The following is an 18,569-nucleotide window of genomic DNA, read 5'->3' as shown; positions in this document are numbered from 1 at the left end:
GGACGTGGACCAAGAGCACTGGACGGTGTACAACCCGAACTAGCCTCTGAAGGCTGTATAACTAAGTCCAAAATTAAGTATACAGCGAGTCATTTCTGCAGTCATTTGCATAGTTATAGCTGTAGTTAACACAGATAAAAATGAGATCTATAAATCAGCTTACATACACCTACTCAACAAAAACATAATTTGTTTTCTACACACGGCAGGCGAGGTGTCAGAACAATCCGTGATCTTGGCTCAACCTCTAAGAACGGTATTAATCATTGAGTGTTTTGAAAGGCACAGGAAAGGCCCTTCCTATTATGTTAACGTACAAAAGATCAAAGAGTTAGTGATGCTTAAGCATCGCTTATTTGGGAAATGAAGGATCGTTGCTAGCTCCAGAGCCCAGCCCAGTTGTGTTTAGCCAAAACAACTAGTTTTGACAGTGATCCCTGCCAGCTCCCCTGGTTCAGCACAGCACCAAGGCAGCGTGGAGTAGTTACTACCTATCAACTATTTACTGCTGGGAGCTTCAAACCCTAAATTTCCCCCTTGGGCCAGCTCACAGGAACAACTTAATTCAGTATTAAAAATCACACTGATAAAGGGATGTTTGTTGTTGTTTTACTTCTACAAATGACTAGGGAAACATAAAAGCATCGCTGTGAAGGTGAGGCTGCCACACAACTATTTATAAAACACCTTTGCTGGCATTCAAGACCTACCAAAAAAACCCCAAAAAACAAACCACAAAAATCCCCCTTCAGTCACAATAGTAGCTTTTGGCACTTTTTCTTACAAATCGTTCCATTTACCAGATCTCTCCTCTAAACAAGGAACAAACGTGAAAGAGATGAGGTGAGGAAGGGGGAAAGAACATGCTTTACAGGCCAACTGATGCTGGGGAGTCTAAAAACCTACACTTCATTACGCTTCTCTGCAAAAGGTTATGCACCTTTGAAGTGACTAGTTTTTAAAAGCCACTGGATTTTTTACTATTTCATGCCATGAAGAATTTTTCCAACAATACTGGCATGAAGTATTCTCCTCATCCATGCTGTACTTGTACACAACTGTTCATGTCACTGAACTGAAAAACTTGCTGAAAAAATAAACATTTTAACAGCACATTTCAGGAGTACCGCTAAATTTGTGAAAAAAAAAACAACACAAAACACCTCACCCTTAACTCCCCTTGGCACTAAATATTTTAGGTTTAGAAACCACGGTCCACGTTTTGCTCATTTTGAATTTACCCTTGGTACTCAGGTGCCTTGTTTCTTGTTAGAAAATACTTGGGAACCTGTTTTCAGTGCAAGCAAAGTGTCGAAACACCTTCAAAAGCTCAGCCCTTGGTCACCTTTGAAAAATGGAACCTTGGCCATGGGCAGATGCTAATTTGGCAAAGAGCTGTATCCTTATTGTTGTCTCTCTGCCAGCGACACCTTTTCAGCAGCTTTGCTAGAAGAATGATGAGTATGAGAGCTCTACAGTTCACCCTGGTCAAGTAAACTGTGAGTGAATGTCTTAAAAAGCCAAAATAGCACTAAGTTACTGAGTCCAGAAGTAATTAGCGTGAGAAATAACTTCCTTCACACTTCTGAGATGGGCAGAAAAAACATTTTGAATGAAATATTTCTCAGTTACCAAATCTAGCGTTGCATACAATAAACACTACATATTTACTTTTTTGGCCACTTACAGAAGCTCTTTTGCTTCTAAAAGCTATAGAGATTTAGTACAATTCTGGAAGTTAATACAAAGCTTTCATTACATCAGGTTAAATTAAAAGTTAAAGAATCAACAACAAAAGTTGCCTCTGACGACTAATGAGTCAATATGAAACTGCCAGGAGAAGCACAAGGTAACCTACCGCAGGCAGGGCAAAAAATGAAATTGCGAATACTGAAAAACAAGATGCGATGGTCTTTCCTATCCAGGTCTGAGGCACTTTATCCCCATAGCCAATAGTTGTAACAGTCACCTGTAAAGAGAAATACATAGAACATTACAACAGGTATTAACGTGGCAGCTTTGGGTTGTTGTTCTTTCTTTCTTTTTTATTTAAAGAAACATCAGTTTCATTCCTAACTCTCCCAACGACTGTCTGTGTGACATCAATGAAAGTAACTCTCTAGGTTTTCTTCCGCGTCTATAATAGATGAGAAAAAGCAGAGGAAATTGAATTACAATAAAATACGTGTTTAGAATCTTGTAAAGGAGAGCCATTCATTTCAGTCTTCATGGCTGAGGCAACTTTACAGCATTTCAAGTCGCTGGGCTACAGGTTGGTGCCTGCGTCACACGCTTTCCTTAGAGGGAGGCTGCCAAGGGTTCTGAACTGCTGATTTTTTTTATGGGCAGGAGACGTTTGCTGAGAGTATCACGGGGCTGTTGCACGGAAGGAGTGCGCGCGCACACACACACACACACACACACTGTAACCGTGGAGTATGTCTGGGCTCAGACGCGAAGCACTCAAGAGAACAACAGAGGTATAAATAGCAAGAGAAGCTGACAATTTTCCATGCAGTAAAGATCCTGAAAACAGTCTAATGAATCACTGATTTGTATAATACATAGAGAATAAGGACAGATAATTTAATGCACACTCGCAGGAAACATCCACTGAGTTTGGGTTTCAAAACCCTGAAGTAAAGATTACCACCGCGGTGGTGGAACATAACGAGGCTTAAGGAGTCGTTCGTGTGAGCTCAAGGAAAGAATGGATTTGTTTGGAGCAGAGGGAAACATTTGGCATCTGAGAGCAATTTAAATTCACCTATGTCACAAGCTATTTCTGAATTTGGAAATGAGAGAGATTTTTATCTGTGATTTTGAGGGAGGACAACCGAACAAGGGCACCTGAAACCGCGGGAAGCCCTCGCGCAGCTGCAGCACACCTTGGCTGCTGCCTGGTCAGATTTGCTTTGGATGCTCTGGGCTTCAGCTGCCCAGGACACAAAGGACGTAGTCCCAGACAAAAATACCCACAGGTCATCCTCTCCTTGTCCTGCAGTGCCTCTTGTTCACTTTTGGGCTGTATTTTACCTTGGGAACATGGGCAGCAACACCCACGCTCCAACCGGCCACCTTCTTCTAAGCAACGTCTGCCAAACACGCGACAGCTCCAGCTGCTCAAGGTGGTGATGTTAAAACTCTTATTGCAAGCTGCCGACGCTCAAAACATTCAAGAATTGAAATTTTTAATATGAGTTTTCAAAATGGGGCTTACTTCTAAACTGTTTCATATTTTACAAAAGCATTTTAAGAATCAACAAGTTAGGCACCCAAGTACCTTTGCCTCAAGTCCTCGAACTGTTGTTGAAATACCACCTTAATTCAGGGCCTGATGAGCAATGGAAGCGATGACATTATCTCCTTACCTACATAAGAAGGTCAATTGAAAAGAAAAAAAAAAAAATCCTGATTTCCCTGGAGGTGTGCAAAAGTCATTTAGACATAGTGCTCAGGGACACGGTTTAGTCGAGGACTCAGTGTTAGGTTAATGGTGGGACTCAATGATCTTAAGGGTCCTTCCGAATTTGGGCAATTCTGTGTGATTCTGTGTAATTACAATTTCCTGTTCAAAACAAAATTAAATTATGGGAAATGTGATGGCCTCCAGTACCCTCTTACATAAAAGACTACATGGGAAGAGAGTGGTTTAAGTCCCAGTTCTTTAAAAGGTTTACAAAATCCTTGTGACTGAAGAGATTTTTCTGTGTTACAGTCTTTACATTGCGTTGAAATGTGTACATCAACTAGAAATGTGAAAAGAAATAGATGCTTTTGAGCTAACTGCAGTACAAGTGAAGACAAATTCCTAAACAAAAAAGCATGTCTCCCCTTTCCCACCACCCATCCCTTCTGAACTGATATATATGAAGCATCAGCGTTGCAGGAAAAGGATTTTCTTTGCTGGTCAGGATTTAAAAAAAAAAAAACCACAAACAAAACCCAAAAAAACCTCCAAAACATTTTGGAAATTGGGTTGCAAATCAAAGCATGTGTTTAAATTAACATTTTTATCTGCTCTCATAACTTTAATCCATCTACCAATGCATTGTACTCCAAAATTACATTTTTTCCCCCAAGATATATGCTGCTGAAACCTTACATGCCAAGTTTCAGCCCTAAATGAATTTTTACAGCCAGATTAATAACTCCCTGAAGAGTACAATACTAATTTTACAGTTGTAAAATAGAATCTTACAACGGAAACACTGACTCAACCTCTACTCTAGCATAGTAAATACATTGGCCTAATGAAATTAAATTGATACAAGAGCTCACACATTAAATTTCCATTGAAAAGCAGCATGTAAAACTAATTGTTTTAATTAGGAGCAAAATCATATTCATCCATTGACTATTTCAGAACTTTGATCTCATGGGCACCACCACAGGCTTTGGTATTAAGTCTAAGCTTGTTCCTATTAAATATGCATCAACAGTCTGCAGGAGGAAATATAAAGCAAAAATCCCCACAGCAAGAAGAAATAGTAACGTTTGTCAGCACTGAATCAGAAAGGGATTTTATTGAGGGCTGTCAGGCTCAAGTGAGCTCAGCAAACTAATCAGGTGTTGATGAAACGCTTGCAAAAATGTGGAGAGTTAAACGGTCACAAAACACAAGAACGCGTGAATCAGAGCTACGAGAAAGGCAGACGTCGCAGAAACACTAAAGCAAACAAGGAAAAATCACCTTACAGAAAATACCTCAACCATTTTGCTTCTAAATTTGCAGCCCTGCGATTTCAACATGAATTGCACGAGGTTATTGCTTCATGTACCAAATACCACTCAATTTTTCTGACCCATCTGCAACACCCAGCTTGATTAAATCAAGTAATACTAGAAGAACATCCAGCAAAAGACCAGAAATATCGATTGGCTCCTGACTTCTTTGCAATCCAAGTGCAGTAAATTGCAGAAAGGTTTGAATGCTTTCCTACACCTCCATGCAAGGAGCACAGTAGAAGCCTTCCCACTGCTGATGTCTTATTCAGTCAAATGCATTCAAGCAAGCTGAATAAAAAAGAGAATCTTTCCAAGTTGCTGAAATCCAGGCAGCACAAGCGCTACATTCAAAACTCGCAATAATACAGGCAAATCTTCAGGCCACAAGGCAACCTTAGGTTTCTGCCAGAAGCCCCTAAACCGGAATGGCCAAGAGCTACAAGCCTGAGCCCTCAAGGAAATTCAGATAAAGCCCGGGAGAGCAATTTACATATGGAAATGGAAAAGCAATATAGATTTATAAATAACAACAATGACAATGAGGAACATTTCATTAGAAGTTATGCATCCTATGGGTATATCTATAGTCAGCAAAACACAGTAACATAAAATACCCAATTCCAGATGCAGTTTAGTTGTGGTAACAGACCCTTTCCATAGTTCTCTTTACGCTACGCATTCTGCTGCCGCTGCCCAATGAGCTTGCTCAGCAGCACAGAGTACGTCGAGGTAACAAAAAAGTGCCGCGTAGCAGAGAGAGAAAGGGGGTGTGAAAACATTACCAAGCTCTTTTCTTTTAGAAGTCGTCTCTACTACAGAGAAGCAATCTCATTCAGAGGAGTGAGCTCAACGACTCTGCCAGACAGATCACGGATCTACCACCGTGTCTGAGGCAGGAGCCGTTCATTACCCTCTTCTGCACGTCCAGTGCAAAACAGGCTGGCACAGGTTTTCAGCGACCAGAATCTGTGGTGTTTAACCAATTCTGAAAATTCTGACTAGAACACAACTGCAACTTTTGAGACCTAACGCTTTGAGAAGGTTTTTGTATTTTTGTATTTTTGTTTGAGTTGGAGATCTTCATTAGGAAGCATCCTGATACTTAAGGACCTCCCAGTTATTGTCCTAACTTTACAGGGCTTTTCCCTAGGAGAAAACAGGAAGAATCTTACAGCATCATAGAATCATAGAACAATTCAGGTTGGAAAAGCCCCTTGGGATCATCGAGTCCAACCATTGACCCTACAATACAAGGTCACCCCTAAACCATCTCACCCAACACCACATCTAAACGACACTTGAACACATCCAGGGATGGCGACTCAACCACCTCCCCAGGCAGTCTGTTTCAGGGTCTGACCCCTCTTTCCGTGAAGAATTTCTTCCTAATGTCCAGCCTAAACCTGCCCTGTTGCAACTTGAAACCATTCCCCCTGGTTCTGTCCCTAATTCCCTGTGAGAAGAGACCAGCACCAACCTCTCTACAATGTCCTTTCAAGTAATTGTAGAGCATGATGAGATCCCCCCTCAGCCTCTTCTTCTGCTATCAAAACACCAGAAATGAATGGACCTGAACCCATTTCAGTTTTGTTTTGCTAAATCCTTTTAGCAGTTAACAGAAGCTAATGCTATCATCTGTGCTTAGAGCAGAACAAGGACAGTGGATTATATTTTGAACATTAAACAAATTACATTATGGGTTCATCAAATGCGGTCTCACTCTTCAAGTGGCATCTTGCTATATAATAGAATTTACAACAGAGAAAGAATATTCTCATAATCAAACTTACTGATTAAACACGTTTATTGTAATTACAAAGACAAAACAACTGGCATGCACATTAACTAAGCAATATCTCCCTGAGAGGAGAATATTTCAGTGTCCTGACAGATCGTATTGCTTGGAAGGTTTTACTGTATTTTCAGGAAGTCAATCTGCTCTGTCACATACTCAATTTTTAATGCCCACGCCAATGACAGCATGTGTTTTTAAACGCAGCTACATCTGCCACCGTTAATTATCGAGTCATCTGACTGCCGTACTGGAAAGTAAAAACGCCATAACGACATGAAAGCACTGAAAAAGCTGCTTGCCAGAAAGCCACTGCCTTGTGCTACGCAGCAAGTTTTCTGATCCTAAGAGAGGCTGTATTTAACCCTGGCGGGCAGCAAGAGGAAAGAGTTCTACAGCAGATCTTAACAGCAACCTAAACCAAACCTGAAGTATTCAAAAAAAGCTCCATACGCAGTTCAGCACCAGGAGACCTGCAACGGACTTGCTCATCTCTAGGTCTTTCCTTCCTGAAACAGCAAGTGGTACTGCTTGTAGAGAGAACCCGACATAAGCACACACACACAGAGGTTTCTTAAAAGTATTTCTTAAAAAATAATGTTTTATTAGTGAAATGGACATGCTAGTCCTGCCATTCTTGCACATAAGACTTCTAGTAGTCGCATTTTTAATGAATACAGAAACAACCCCTTTCAATTCAAAACAGCAAAGAGAAGACTCTGGAAGACCAGCACATTTTGAAAATGCAAGCGCTTAATAATAAGTTTGTTTTATTAAGCTACGTACAATTAAAGTAGATAAAAACAAGTCATTGCTTGAATGCTAATGATAAGGAAAAACAGCTTCCAAAAAGTACTTTTCTTTGAACTGTAATAGAAAAAGGAAAGGGAAACAATTACAGAAGGGAAATACCAGAACAGAGCAGCCAGCCTAATATTTGCATACCAGGCAAGAAAAGAAAGAGGGAATTGTTACTAGCAGAAGCAACAAAATCAAAACATTTACAAAAATATAATTCCAGAACAGAGCTGCCAAACTAGTAAGCACACATAGTAAGTGAAAACAGAGAAAACTATCACTAGCAATAGCAAGAAAGCAGAACTAAACACACGTCTACACCAAAGTGTGGCAGCACCTTAGAGAAACCCAAGAAATGTCTGAGCAACACAAATGCTACACAAGGATGCTAAGGGGATTCCGAAGCAATATAATCGCTATAAAACAGTCCTGTGCCTGGATTTCTGAACAAACAGGGAATTACTGTCCCAGGCCAAATTGCAAAACACAGCTATCTGTTTAAAAAAAAACAAACCAGACAAATCCCAAGCATACAAAAAAGCCCCCAAACACTAGCCCTGATTTAGCAAGACTCTTAAACCTTAGAAGGTGGAACCCTGCCATGAGAAAGGTAGCAAGAAGTAATGAGTGTAACAAAAGGGAAGACAGAATAAAGAAAGAAGAACAGATGTTTCTACATCTTGTACATGCAATTTGATCACTTTGTGAAAAAGTGTAAGTCCAAATAAAACTACTGATGACCTACAGTACTGTCTTGGTTTCACAGAATTACAAAACCAGAAAGTGTAGTGAAGCAGTAAGACGCCATTTGAAAGTCCTGGTTTTAGTCCATACTTACTTGAACTTTTCTCCACATTTGAAGGTGTTAACTACTTGAAAAAATGTGAAATTGTCATACTTACTACTCCCCACCACAGGGCATCCGCGTAGCTGCCAAACTCTGTTTCTCCAGAATCGTTTACGGCGTCTTTTTCAGCCAGGTAGACAAAATAAGAGGAGAAAATCAGGCCCAGAAATCCAATGTAGAGCGTAGTTATCAGTTCCTGCAAAGAGAATCAAAATAAGAGTATTAGGGTATCATTGAGACACCTAAACTACCTATCACTGATGGTTTTTCAAAGATAATTGGAAGGGAAGAATATAATTTCAGCAATTAATAAACTTTGACATCCGACTGTTGGCTGTGCAAATTAACAAAACTTCACTGAACTCAACGGTGGAAGAATTTACTGCATGGCTGATGACTTGATCCAGTATGAACATTTCAAACCAGCTTCTCCCTCACAAGTGTCACTCTTCAACTTTTTCATCACCAAAAAGTAGTCGGGCAATATTTTTTTTTTTTCAGAGAGTACCACATGGAAAACAACTTTGGAATTTAGACACATAGTTTTAGAAATACCCAGACTACTTTTCAGAAGTCTCGTTTTCTGTAGTTCAGTCCAACTCCAAGTCAGACGTTTGTTCGAGCGAAGTTGAATATTTTTAGGAACTTTTTGTCCCTTGAACAAGGCAGAGCAACCGTACCTGGTTAAAATAAATGGCTGCCTGCCCCCACGTTAAATGTATTTGACATTTTTAGGATGGCTGCATAGATGCTGTTCAGAACACAGGCACTTCTGCAACACCTCTGAGGCCAGTCCTCAGAGCGCTCAAACTCACTTGTCTGTGTATGAACACGACCGATCCCAGCAGCCTCCAGGTCCCACCCTGACGGTCAACATGCAGCATTCGTAAAATCTGCAGAAAACGGATGCCCCTGGAACACAATTTTTAGAAGAATTAAGAGACTGAAGATACAGAAGAAACAGAGGCAGAGCAAGGAAGCCGCTCTCTTCCAAAGGACTGTTGCAAGAGAGAGGCACGGTACTTTACGTCAGGCTTAGCAGCCTTTTTTCATTCCTTTCACCCATCTCTCCTCTTGCTTGCTATGAAGACAGCACGGGGAGATTGCACAAGAGAAGGACAGACCTCTGTGCCCATGGCTAGTAAGGATAACTCAAGGATTCAGGAATTTTGGACATGAACTGTGAACGCTGTCTATTCATTCATCAACTCACATTTGACCTGCTTGCCAGGATGGGAAGCAACATTCAGCTCGCTCAAGATGCAAATTCCTCAGCTTTGAGGAATTTCATAGGCGATTTCAAATAGACAGCCCAATAATATTTTTAAATGTCCTTTTATTGTCACTGCCACCCCAGGGCATGGCTGCAGCTGGAGTGTCCTCTCATTCAGAAAAACCTTCTCGAGCACAAGGTGGTTTCAGTCCATCAGGAATCCACAACCACTAACCCCTGGCATTTTACGAAGAAGCAGCTGGAAGGCGTCAGAGACATGAAGCATGAAAGAGAGGCTACAAAACCGAGCCAAGAAACTAAACCAGGATTTGGAGAGACCCTAGCTGGGGAAAAGCGGCAGAGGTATGTGCACCTTGACCCTCACCAGACATAAAGGGATTACAAGCAGACAATGCATCACACCCATACATGATCGGTGTTACACGACTCTGAGCAGTGGCTCATATTCTCCTACAAGAATTGAAACAAGAAAAGAAAGAAAAAAAACCAACACCCACCTTACTCAGCATTATTTTTGTTTATTGCATATAATTACCTGATAGCTGAGGTTGCAAAGACTTGACCTTTAGAGCCCACGCAGAGAACGATCATGGAAGCCACGACGACAATCAGATCTGGAAAACAAAAGGCAATTGAAAAAAAAAAAAATGAGGTAGCAGCAACTCGCAAGGCTTCTGCAAGCCTCTTCCTAGAACCAATGCTAACGATGTGAACAGTCACAAGAGACCTCTACTGTAGTACAGAAAGCAAATATAATTGTGTGATATGACATAAAAAGGTTTTAGCATGATGGGTCCATGACGGCCACATCCCAGCCACATGACCAGTGATTTGAGTTACTGAAAAACAGGCTCAGCAGCCTGAAATCCTTATTAGCTATAACCCATGAGGAATTTCAGCACTTTCTACCTATCATCTCCTGTGTGTATGTTATTTTGGCTGCTGTTTTGGACAATATTTTATTCACTGACAGAGGTTTGGGAGTTTATTTCATATATGAGACAACTGGCTTCCTATTATTTCATCTGTCCAGGTCTGAAAGTCAGAGAAAAATTGGAAATACTGCATAAGTCTAATTTAGTTTAAGTCAGTTACTATTACCCTAGGACTGTACTCTAAATCTTTGTGCCTCAGGCCTAGTTAATTTTGGAGAAGAACTCTGTATTTTGGAAAATTAAGTAGTTCTTAATACATATCTGGGAAAGTAGAGCGTTGTTTAGCTTTCCCAGCTGAAATATATAGGACAGTGTTTCAGAACCCCTTGTGTTAAACTATTTGATGATTCTAAAAATACCCAGGTATAAAATTTTGGATTCAGCAAAACTGCAGACAGTTTCTGAAAAACTATATCCTCTACTGGACAACAAGTAACTTTTCTGAACAGTGGAAAAAACTATGTCCCAGAACAAGAATTACTGTGTTTCTACAATGATACTCCTAGTCCCAACTCTGGTTTAATACATTTATATTTTACATGCTTTGGGGCAAGAGTCTTTACATAGCTTTCTCAGTATTGGCTAGCAAAATACAGACTGATTTTGGATTACTATGTTTCTTTCAGTGAAATCATTAAATGCATGACAAGCATTCTAAAAAAAAAGTTCTGTGATATATATGGATATACGGATGTAATTTCTTAGAACACTAAAGTCATGTTAGGAAGCCAAGTGCAGTGAATATCAAGGGAATTCAGGTGCCCAGTTCCAAATGCATTACTGAAAACTGTATTTTAATCTAATAGACACACAAAGTAACTACAGTGCATCCATCATGCTCCACCACACAGTACGTAGCTCAATTAAAAGTAGAAAATAAACTGATAATAAATTATTCTAACTGCTGCTGGGGGAGGCGGGGGGGAAGTGTCCATTCAGTATCTTAAAACACACAGCTGTAGCTGTTGCACAGTGTCTGGGATTCTGAGGTCACAGGAGACAGGACTATGGCCAAGATCTATTTCTGGCAAAACTTCAGATCACTTGTGAAAAGAAAACGTTCTGCTCTTCTGGAAAAACAAACCAAGCTACAGTTGTTCTCCAGTGACAGTGTCATGGGTTCCTGAAAGGAAATTCAGCTCTACAAGACAAGAGCTCTTGCTTTAACTTGGCTTCAACTACTGCAGAAACTCCATTTCTCTGAACTTTGAAGGAGAAGTTTTACCCATTGTTTATGTCAACTTGGCAAGCTGGGCATACTCACCAATGATTGAAATAGGCTTCCTAGCAAAACGAAGCCTTCCCCATATTCCAACGTATTTACTGCGGCATCCTGCTGACCATAACCGAACCACGTATTCTGTTCCAAAGAACACCACTAATACAATTTCCTAAAAGAAACAGATGAGGAACAAGGTTAATTCTCTGCTGTTCGTCTTTCATCTTTTTTTCAGAATGTATTAGGAAATGCTAAAATCAAATGTAAAATTTGGACAGTGAAATAAACATCAACTATACCAAAATAATCTCAAGTAACCTAGAAAAACCTGTAAGAGTAAAGAAAGAAAAGATTAAGAGCAAGTTAGAATACTTTAATTGTATGCCATCTGGCTTATCTACACATACTAAAAAAACGCCATTCTGTGCAATTCACTTGGTCTAATTCAAACAAGCGGTCTCATGACTGAGCCAAAGAAAACAGGCAGAGGCAGGATTCAGAAGATGAGTATTTTGCTAACGTTTTTCATTTCGGGAAGAGGTGTGCTTCACATTCCATTTACCGTATCAGCTTAACCTCACCTTCATTTACACTTTTTCAGTCTTCTTTTAATCTCACACAGACTGAAGAAAGATTTCCAGCATTCATTACCAACGTGTCAGCCTCCAGGTGCACACAGTGAGGTCTCAAGCAACAGTTAAAGGTATCAGCAGAAGAGACCTCATCCTGAAGCACTGCTAAGGTCTGACTTTGGGAATTCCTCAAAGCGACAGATGTCAAAGACATCCGACATCCTCGTTGCTTAGACAGAGGCACAGTTATGTTGGATTTGAGATTTAGGCCACGTGCAGATAGATGAACCTTGCTTTTCTGCAGTCTGGGGGAGCCCGGCGTACCCAGCACAGCCTTGTCGAATATTGGGGAGCTGTGATACTCGTCGACTTGATTAATAAGTGGTCACATTCTCTACCAGAGCCAAAGGCAAAAGGTATTCCCTGGAGTGGTAAAAGCAGCTTGTAATTGAAAATACACAGCACACGGAAAGAGTAAAGCAGAGAAAGCGATCGTTAAGGTGTCACGTTACATAGGGTCACACAGATTAAGAGAATGAGCTGCTAATTCATGGAGTGATTCAACATAAAGAGCAACTGCAGAGAAGGTGACACGCTGCTGAATGTTTTATCTGCGCATTTCTGCAGGGTTCACTCCTTTTTCATATCAGATTGGCAAATAGGACTCACGATAGTACCTACAATTATTTTCTAAATTAATGGGAAGGAAAAACCAGGATACAACGCTTGTCCAGCCGAGATCAATTGGAGTCATATTATCAGCTTGAGAAACACATGGGGCATCGCCCTGAATACCAAGTAAAATAATAGGTCTGTACACAGTAAAAATAGAGAGGAAAAATGTTTTGCATCAGTTGACTTTGGTCTTAACTTTTTGTGGCTTGAAAACAGGAGTCTCCTGATGGCATAACGATCTGATCATCTCAGGCTACTGCGGCACTGAAGTTTGACTCCGTGGCACTCCTTGAAAAGCTCAGAGAACGTTAGCCAGGATTGTCAAAACTAGGGGAAAGAATCTCCTAACCTGTCCGAGATGTCAGACGTGGCAGAAAGCTACGACAATTGTTTATCCACACTTGTATTCCAGCTGGATTTTCAAGGTATAACGACACTGTCCAGACCATTTCTTGTAACAAATATGAAGCTCAGACCCTTTGACCCAGCCAAGAATCTTCATTCTTAAAAGATCCACCAGAACCCTCCCTCTCACTTTTTTTTTTTTTAAATTGGACTACTATTCAATATTTTTCAACAAAAAAAGTCATAATGAACATCATAAATCTAAAGAAACAGCGTCTGCACTAGATGTTTTAGAGGAAAGCTTACGACAGAAGCTTCAAACGCAATGAAACTCTCCCTTTGCGCAATTCCATCTAATGTCATTTACGGACCTACAACGAATGGCAAAATTATGAGCCCTGCTTTACACGAGGTGTAAATTATTACACGGGGTGTAATTTATTTCACAATAAAGCACCATCTTCTCTGATCAGACGATTATATTCATTTCAGAGATATGGTCAATAACCTCTAGTATCTACGTACCATTCTGCAGGCAGAGGCTGGTACGTCTCTTTTCATCACTACCAGGGAGGAAATGCCCTTAACAAAAGCAAACAGCAAGCACACAGGGTGCAAAAACCATCCTTCACCCAAACTGACTGATCTGGGGAAGGGATGTACAGCCTCACGTCACATGTGACAGCACAGGTAAGGCTGTTCCAACATCCCCAGAAGCAATTACCAAGTCAACAACAAAGATCTTGGTAGGCAAAGAAAAACTGGAGAGAGCAGTTAATGTTTTAGCACAATGAAACCGCAAAACAGCACCGTGGCCTCGCCGGGATTCGTAGCTTCAGTTTTGGAGCAAGAAGGTAGGAAATGAAAGCCCGGATTGTGCTGTAAAGGAGCGTGTGTTCTCCGCGCGGGGGATTTGCATCGGGGGCCGCGTGCGGAGGGTGTTTAGAGGCCCTGCCTGGCTGGCTGGCTAACAGGCACCGGCCAGTATGCAAATGGGGCCGCGCCAAAGACAAAGCGAGAGCCCCGCAGTCAATGGTTCCTGTCACCCCGCTCTTGGCGTGACACGCAGACAAGCTCAGAGAACATTGATTGTCCTATAGACTCCGATGACTGGAGGGAACGACCAGTCGGCTTACACCAAGACACATTTTTCACTCCTGACGTTTTGATAAAGGCTTATTGACCTAAATGAGACCCGAGTTATTCAGGGAACATCGGGGGTGAAAGTGCACAAGCTGTTCTTCATGGTCAAACACAGACCCGCCAGGTATCCATTAGCAACTGGCAAATTCCCCCTCCCCTGCCTGTGGCTATGCGACAGACAAAAGTGGGTTTAATATCTTGCATTGCATAAGTCTAATAAGCAGTCTCCTGGGGGCAGGGCAGTCAGATGAATTTCTGTCAGGACACGCTTTTATTAGCAGCCAGAAGCTTGCAGACAACACGGAAAAAATACATTAGAAAATTATGCCTTCCTAAGCTACTAAATTATTGCCTGTGTTTTCCTGATTAACATGAAAATCTTTACACTAACTAGAAGGATCCTTAGTTCATTTATGCTGGTGGCGAATTAGGGCCAATTCCATTTAACAGGAAGAGAGCAGCAATGCCTCACTCACACCTGAGAGTTTCAGCAAGTCTCAGTTGCACTATGGATTAATTTGGTCCACTGTTTCTTTGGTACTTTCTCCAAATGGCCCTACCAGGCGCTCTGTGTAAAAGTTTTGTGATTCCCACAATTAATCAGCTAGACTGAAATACGGCTGCGAGAAGCTGCTACAGGAAAATGGAAGGATAAAGTGCTGAGCAGAGAGAGAAGATGTGAAGAATGAAGGTAATGAGAATCAAAGTAACCTTCAGCACATGGGAAAATTAAAATAGAGAATTACTGCCTGCAAAACACTAGCGGGAGTGGAGGTTAAAGCTCAGTGGAGGAGACACACAGGGACTGCGCTGTGCAAGCACCCACCCAACCCTATGTAATTTAATTGTGATCTCCCTTCTACAAGGTGAAAGCAGAAATGCAACACTGAGATTAAAAAATCGAACCATACTGATAGGGTAAAAAGAGCCCTTCGAGATGTAAGCGCTGTGTACCTTCACACTGTGGGCATATAGGAGCCCTCCTGCTTAAGAGGAGAGGCTTTTTCCCCCTTCTAATTATGATTAGTGCTCAGCCCAGGCACGTTCTTAGGCCGTCCTCATGCCTTCTCCGCCATGCCATCCCACCACAGCCAAATACCAGATTAACTCTGGATGAAAAGGTAGAGAAGGTGAACGTGGGATACACACGTAGATCGTGTTGCTTGAAGAACTCAACCAGGGGCAGTAACTCTACAGCCGTGAGCAACTTCTCACACAAAAATTGACATTTTCAACTAAAAGGAACGGGAAGACAAGACCGGCGTTTCTACTGTGGTACAGTGCTTGGTGCAAGTACAACAGAGCTCCAGGCAGTCATTTCCCACGTGTCAAGGAATGAAATATATCTCACAAAGACCAGCGAAAGAGCCCGAGTCCTCACTGGTGCATTGGTGCAGGAGTGGGGTCAGCATGTGGGATCCATTTCAGATTTTTTTCAGTGCATCTCACTACTCACTTTCACGGTTTTGACGTGGAAACAGAAGTTCCTCCGAGTTGATCAGATACCACACGAGCAGCTTTGGGAATCGTTTCAGGTACGACGAAAGAGCCATCAAAACACAGAAACGATCCTCATCCTGAGACAGATATCTCATAGCTTAATCGCCTGGCTAAAGCACAGCTCTCATCACCTAATGAAGGAATTTAGGCAAGATCCATAAAAACACAGTCCCCTGACAAATACAGCCACGCTCTCTGTCATTACAGCTTCGCAGCTCCCAGGCATTTATCACAGCTGCACAATAAGCCCACGCAGAGAAGGGCTCAGAGAACAGCTGTGATTAAAAGCCTGAGTATTAGGTTTGGCTTGTACCAAAGAGCTGGACCCGCTGTGGGTAAGGGCACTTGAACTATTGCCTTGACAAACTTTGAGATGCCAAAAGAACAAGGAAGTTCTTTCCGTCAGAAGACAACAGGGAAAATAACTTATGGAAAGGACTGTGACTGAACTGAAGGAGGAACCAGACTTCAGCTGCGTGACTGGAAAAGTCAGATCTCTGAAAACAAACACACACAAGTACATTAGCAAAATGAATATCTGGTTTATTTTGCTAATAAATGTATCTTGAAAAGCTCTTCCTTTACTACTCCCCACTCACTGGATGGGAAGGGCTACAATCCAACCTTGGGAGGCATCCAACATCCACACTGTGAGACGAAGCGCAGCAGCTCCAAAAGGAAGGACAGAGTCCCTAAACTTAGCTGAAGGAAATGTTCTTAAGCAATTGGACAGATTAATAGCTTGGGAATAACAAAAAATAAGAACTGTAAAACTAACCACAACAAAATCCTGACATAGAAGGCATCACCACACTGTAACAACAGCTACTTAACAGCTAAAGAAATTTTATCTGGAAGCATCTGGTTAGAGGATATACTGCCTGAGGCTCTGCCTGGAGTCCTGAAAGCTGGAGCTGGTCACAGGGCATCACAGAAGTTCATGCAGCCACTTGATGTGGGAGGGACTAGATGAGGTTTTCTGAAACCTGCTATGAACAAGAATGCTTTCACTGAGTCTAGACTTCTTATAATGAACTTCCTCAACGTAAGAGAGGGAAAATACCTGTTTTAGGAGCAAGGAGGCAAAGCATACCACTGCGTTACTCTGGTTCACAACAGAAGACCAAAAATCGAAGACGACAGCTTATTCCATTTGCCACAGAGGTGGCTGCCTGACGAGGAAGGGGAGATAATAAGCGCAGGTGAACAAGAGGCATTGATGGAGGGGATGACTTTAAGCCTCATGAGTACAAACTTCTTGTACTGTAGGAATTTCCTCCTGCCCCAACGCTTCCCCAGACCTACAGCTCCTACCCAGCAAGAGCTAGCAGTGAAGCACAACAGTAACCTCGTCGCCATCAACCGCAGCAAGGCGAGGACACTGCCAAAAGTTTTGTCCAGAAGTCAGGACAAGGGGGTCTCTGAAGGAGCCAAGAGAGGGGCCAATAGAAGTGCTGATGCTAATGCAAAGGGACAAACAGGGCACTTGCCATCAGCCAGGGGCTGCAAGAGCAGCATCGGGTAACAGAGAAACAGGCTCAGCATCTTCACAAGCAGGGATGCAGCATATCCTCTACAGCCCCCAAAGGGTTAAAAAGAAAAACACACCCCACAAGAGGAACGCATCTCTCCTGTAGAGCAATAGGTTGCATTTACACTCAGGGGTTTGGACTAGATGGTCTTTTGAGGACCCTTCCAACCCCTAACATTCTGGGATGCAAAAATCGAACTGCGGCAGCTCGGATAGAGCTTGAGTCCCCTTGGCAGCTCACTGTTCACCTGACACATCGGGGCTTGCAAAACGCTTCAGACAGCGCTGGGGTACAGCCTGGGATGCAAATCAACGGCAGTGAAGGCAACTGTTTCTTCTAATCTCACTTTGTATAGAGAGGCCCCTCTTTGTTCTGTTGAGAAAGGCAGGGTTTTTCTTCCTGAAAGCTCTAACTGTGTTTTCTAAGATACACAGAGCAGCAAAATCAGATGGCCTAATCAAACAAAGACAGGCACCAAGCTCAATAAAGTAAAAATCCCAACTTGATGAAGTACAGATCGAAAATAGAAAGAGATAAAAGGTTTTTCATATATATAAACACTGAGCGACAGCAAGTGCCAAAAGCACTATTTAGGATTGGGGATTTTTCTCCCCCCTACTTAATCTCCTCGCTTCCAAAGGTCTTGTCAAATAAAAAAACAGTAATGGTAAGTTTTTAAAAAATGTTTAAGATCAGAAGACTTGGTGTTCCTTCCTTTGCAAAATCCTAGAATCATTTGCTAAAATTCTTTATCTAGCATATTTTGCATGAAATGCTTAATCAGGCAACAAAAACAAAAAACATGGCATCAGTATCACACTTCTATCTTCAGAGGCTCATAATTAATCCTAAGAAATTACTGGGTATCACTGAATTCCCCTGATTAATATTTTTAATTAAGATGAAATAATATTTATGTAAGCATTCGTGTTCTGAAAGAGACACTTACTAGGAGACAGAATAGCTGGTTGTGCCAAAGCTTTTCTATTTGCCTTCAGTTGGTGCCGAGAGCACAGAACAATAGCACGGGGACCGATAAAGACCACCACACGCCTGCAATTTTAGGTCAAAATTTCCCAAAGGCTCCAAGCAACTAAATCCTATTGAATTTCAATAGGAGCCGGGCACCTAACTCCCTTAGGTGCATATAAATGCCTGTCATTGACTCCCTCACCAGAGGTTTCTGCCAAATCCAAGCAGGCAGCTCAAGTTCTTCCACCAACTCCACAGACATCGCTGCCGCGACGGT

The 18,569-nt window shown here is 41.8% G+C and overlaps 1 protein-coding gene across 1 annotated transcript in view; it reads right to left on the bottom strand.

Moving 5' to 3' along the window:
- The window catches only part of KCNQ1 (potassium voltage-gated channel, KQT-like subfamily, member 1), a gene marked incomplete at its 5' end in the record, with an annotated part of 52,917 nt that overhangs the window by 8,186 nt on the left and 26,162 nt on the right, over positions 1 to 18,569 (bottom strand). Inside the window, 5 exons of the mRNA XM_009869412.1 lie at positions 1,859 to 1,969; positions 8,221 to 8,361; positions 8,981 to 9,077; positions 9,935 to 10,013; positions 11,599 to 11,725. Of these exons, the coding sequence (XP_009867714.1) occupies positions 1,859 to 1,969; positions 8,221 to 8,361; positions 8,981 to 9,077; positions 9,935 to 10,013; positions 11,599 to 11,725 (555 nt within the window). The remainder of the gene's footprint in view (positions 1 to 1,858; positions 1,970 to 8,220; positions 8,362 to 8,980; positions 9,078 to 9,934; positions 10,014 to 11,598; positions 11,726 to 18,569) is intronic.

Source organism: Apaloderma vittatum, unplaced genomic scaffold (genome assembly GCF_000703405.1).
Source record: "Apaloderma vittatum isolate BGI_N311 unplaced genomic scaffold, ASM70340v1 scaffold6490, whole genome shotgun sequence".
Classification (NCBI taxonomy): Eukaryota; Metazoa; Chordata; class Aves; order Trogoniformes; family Trogonidae; genus Apaloderma; species Apaloderma vittatum.
Note: the sequence above shows the minus strand (reverse complement) of the source record. Positions and strands in the feature narration are given on the sequence as shown.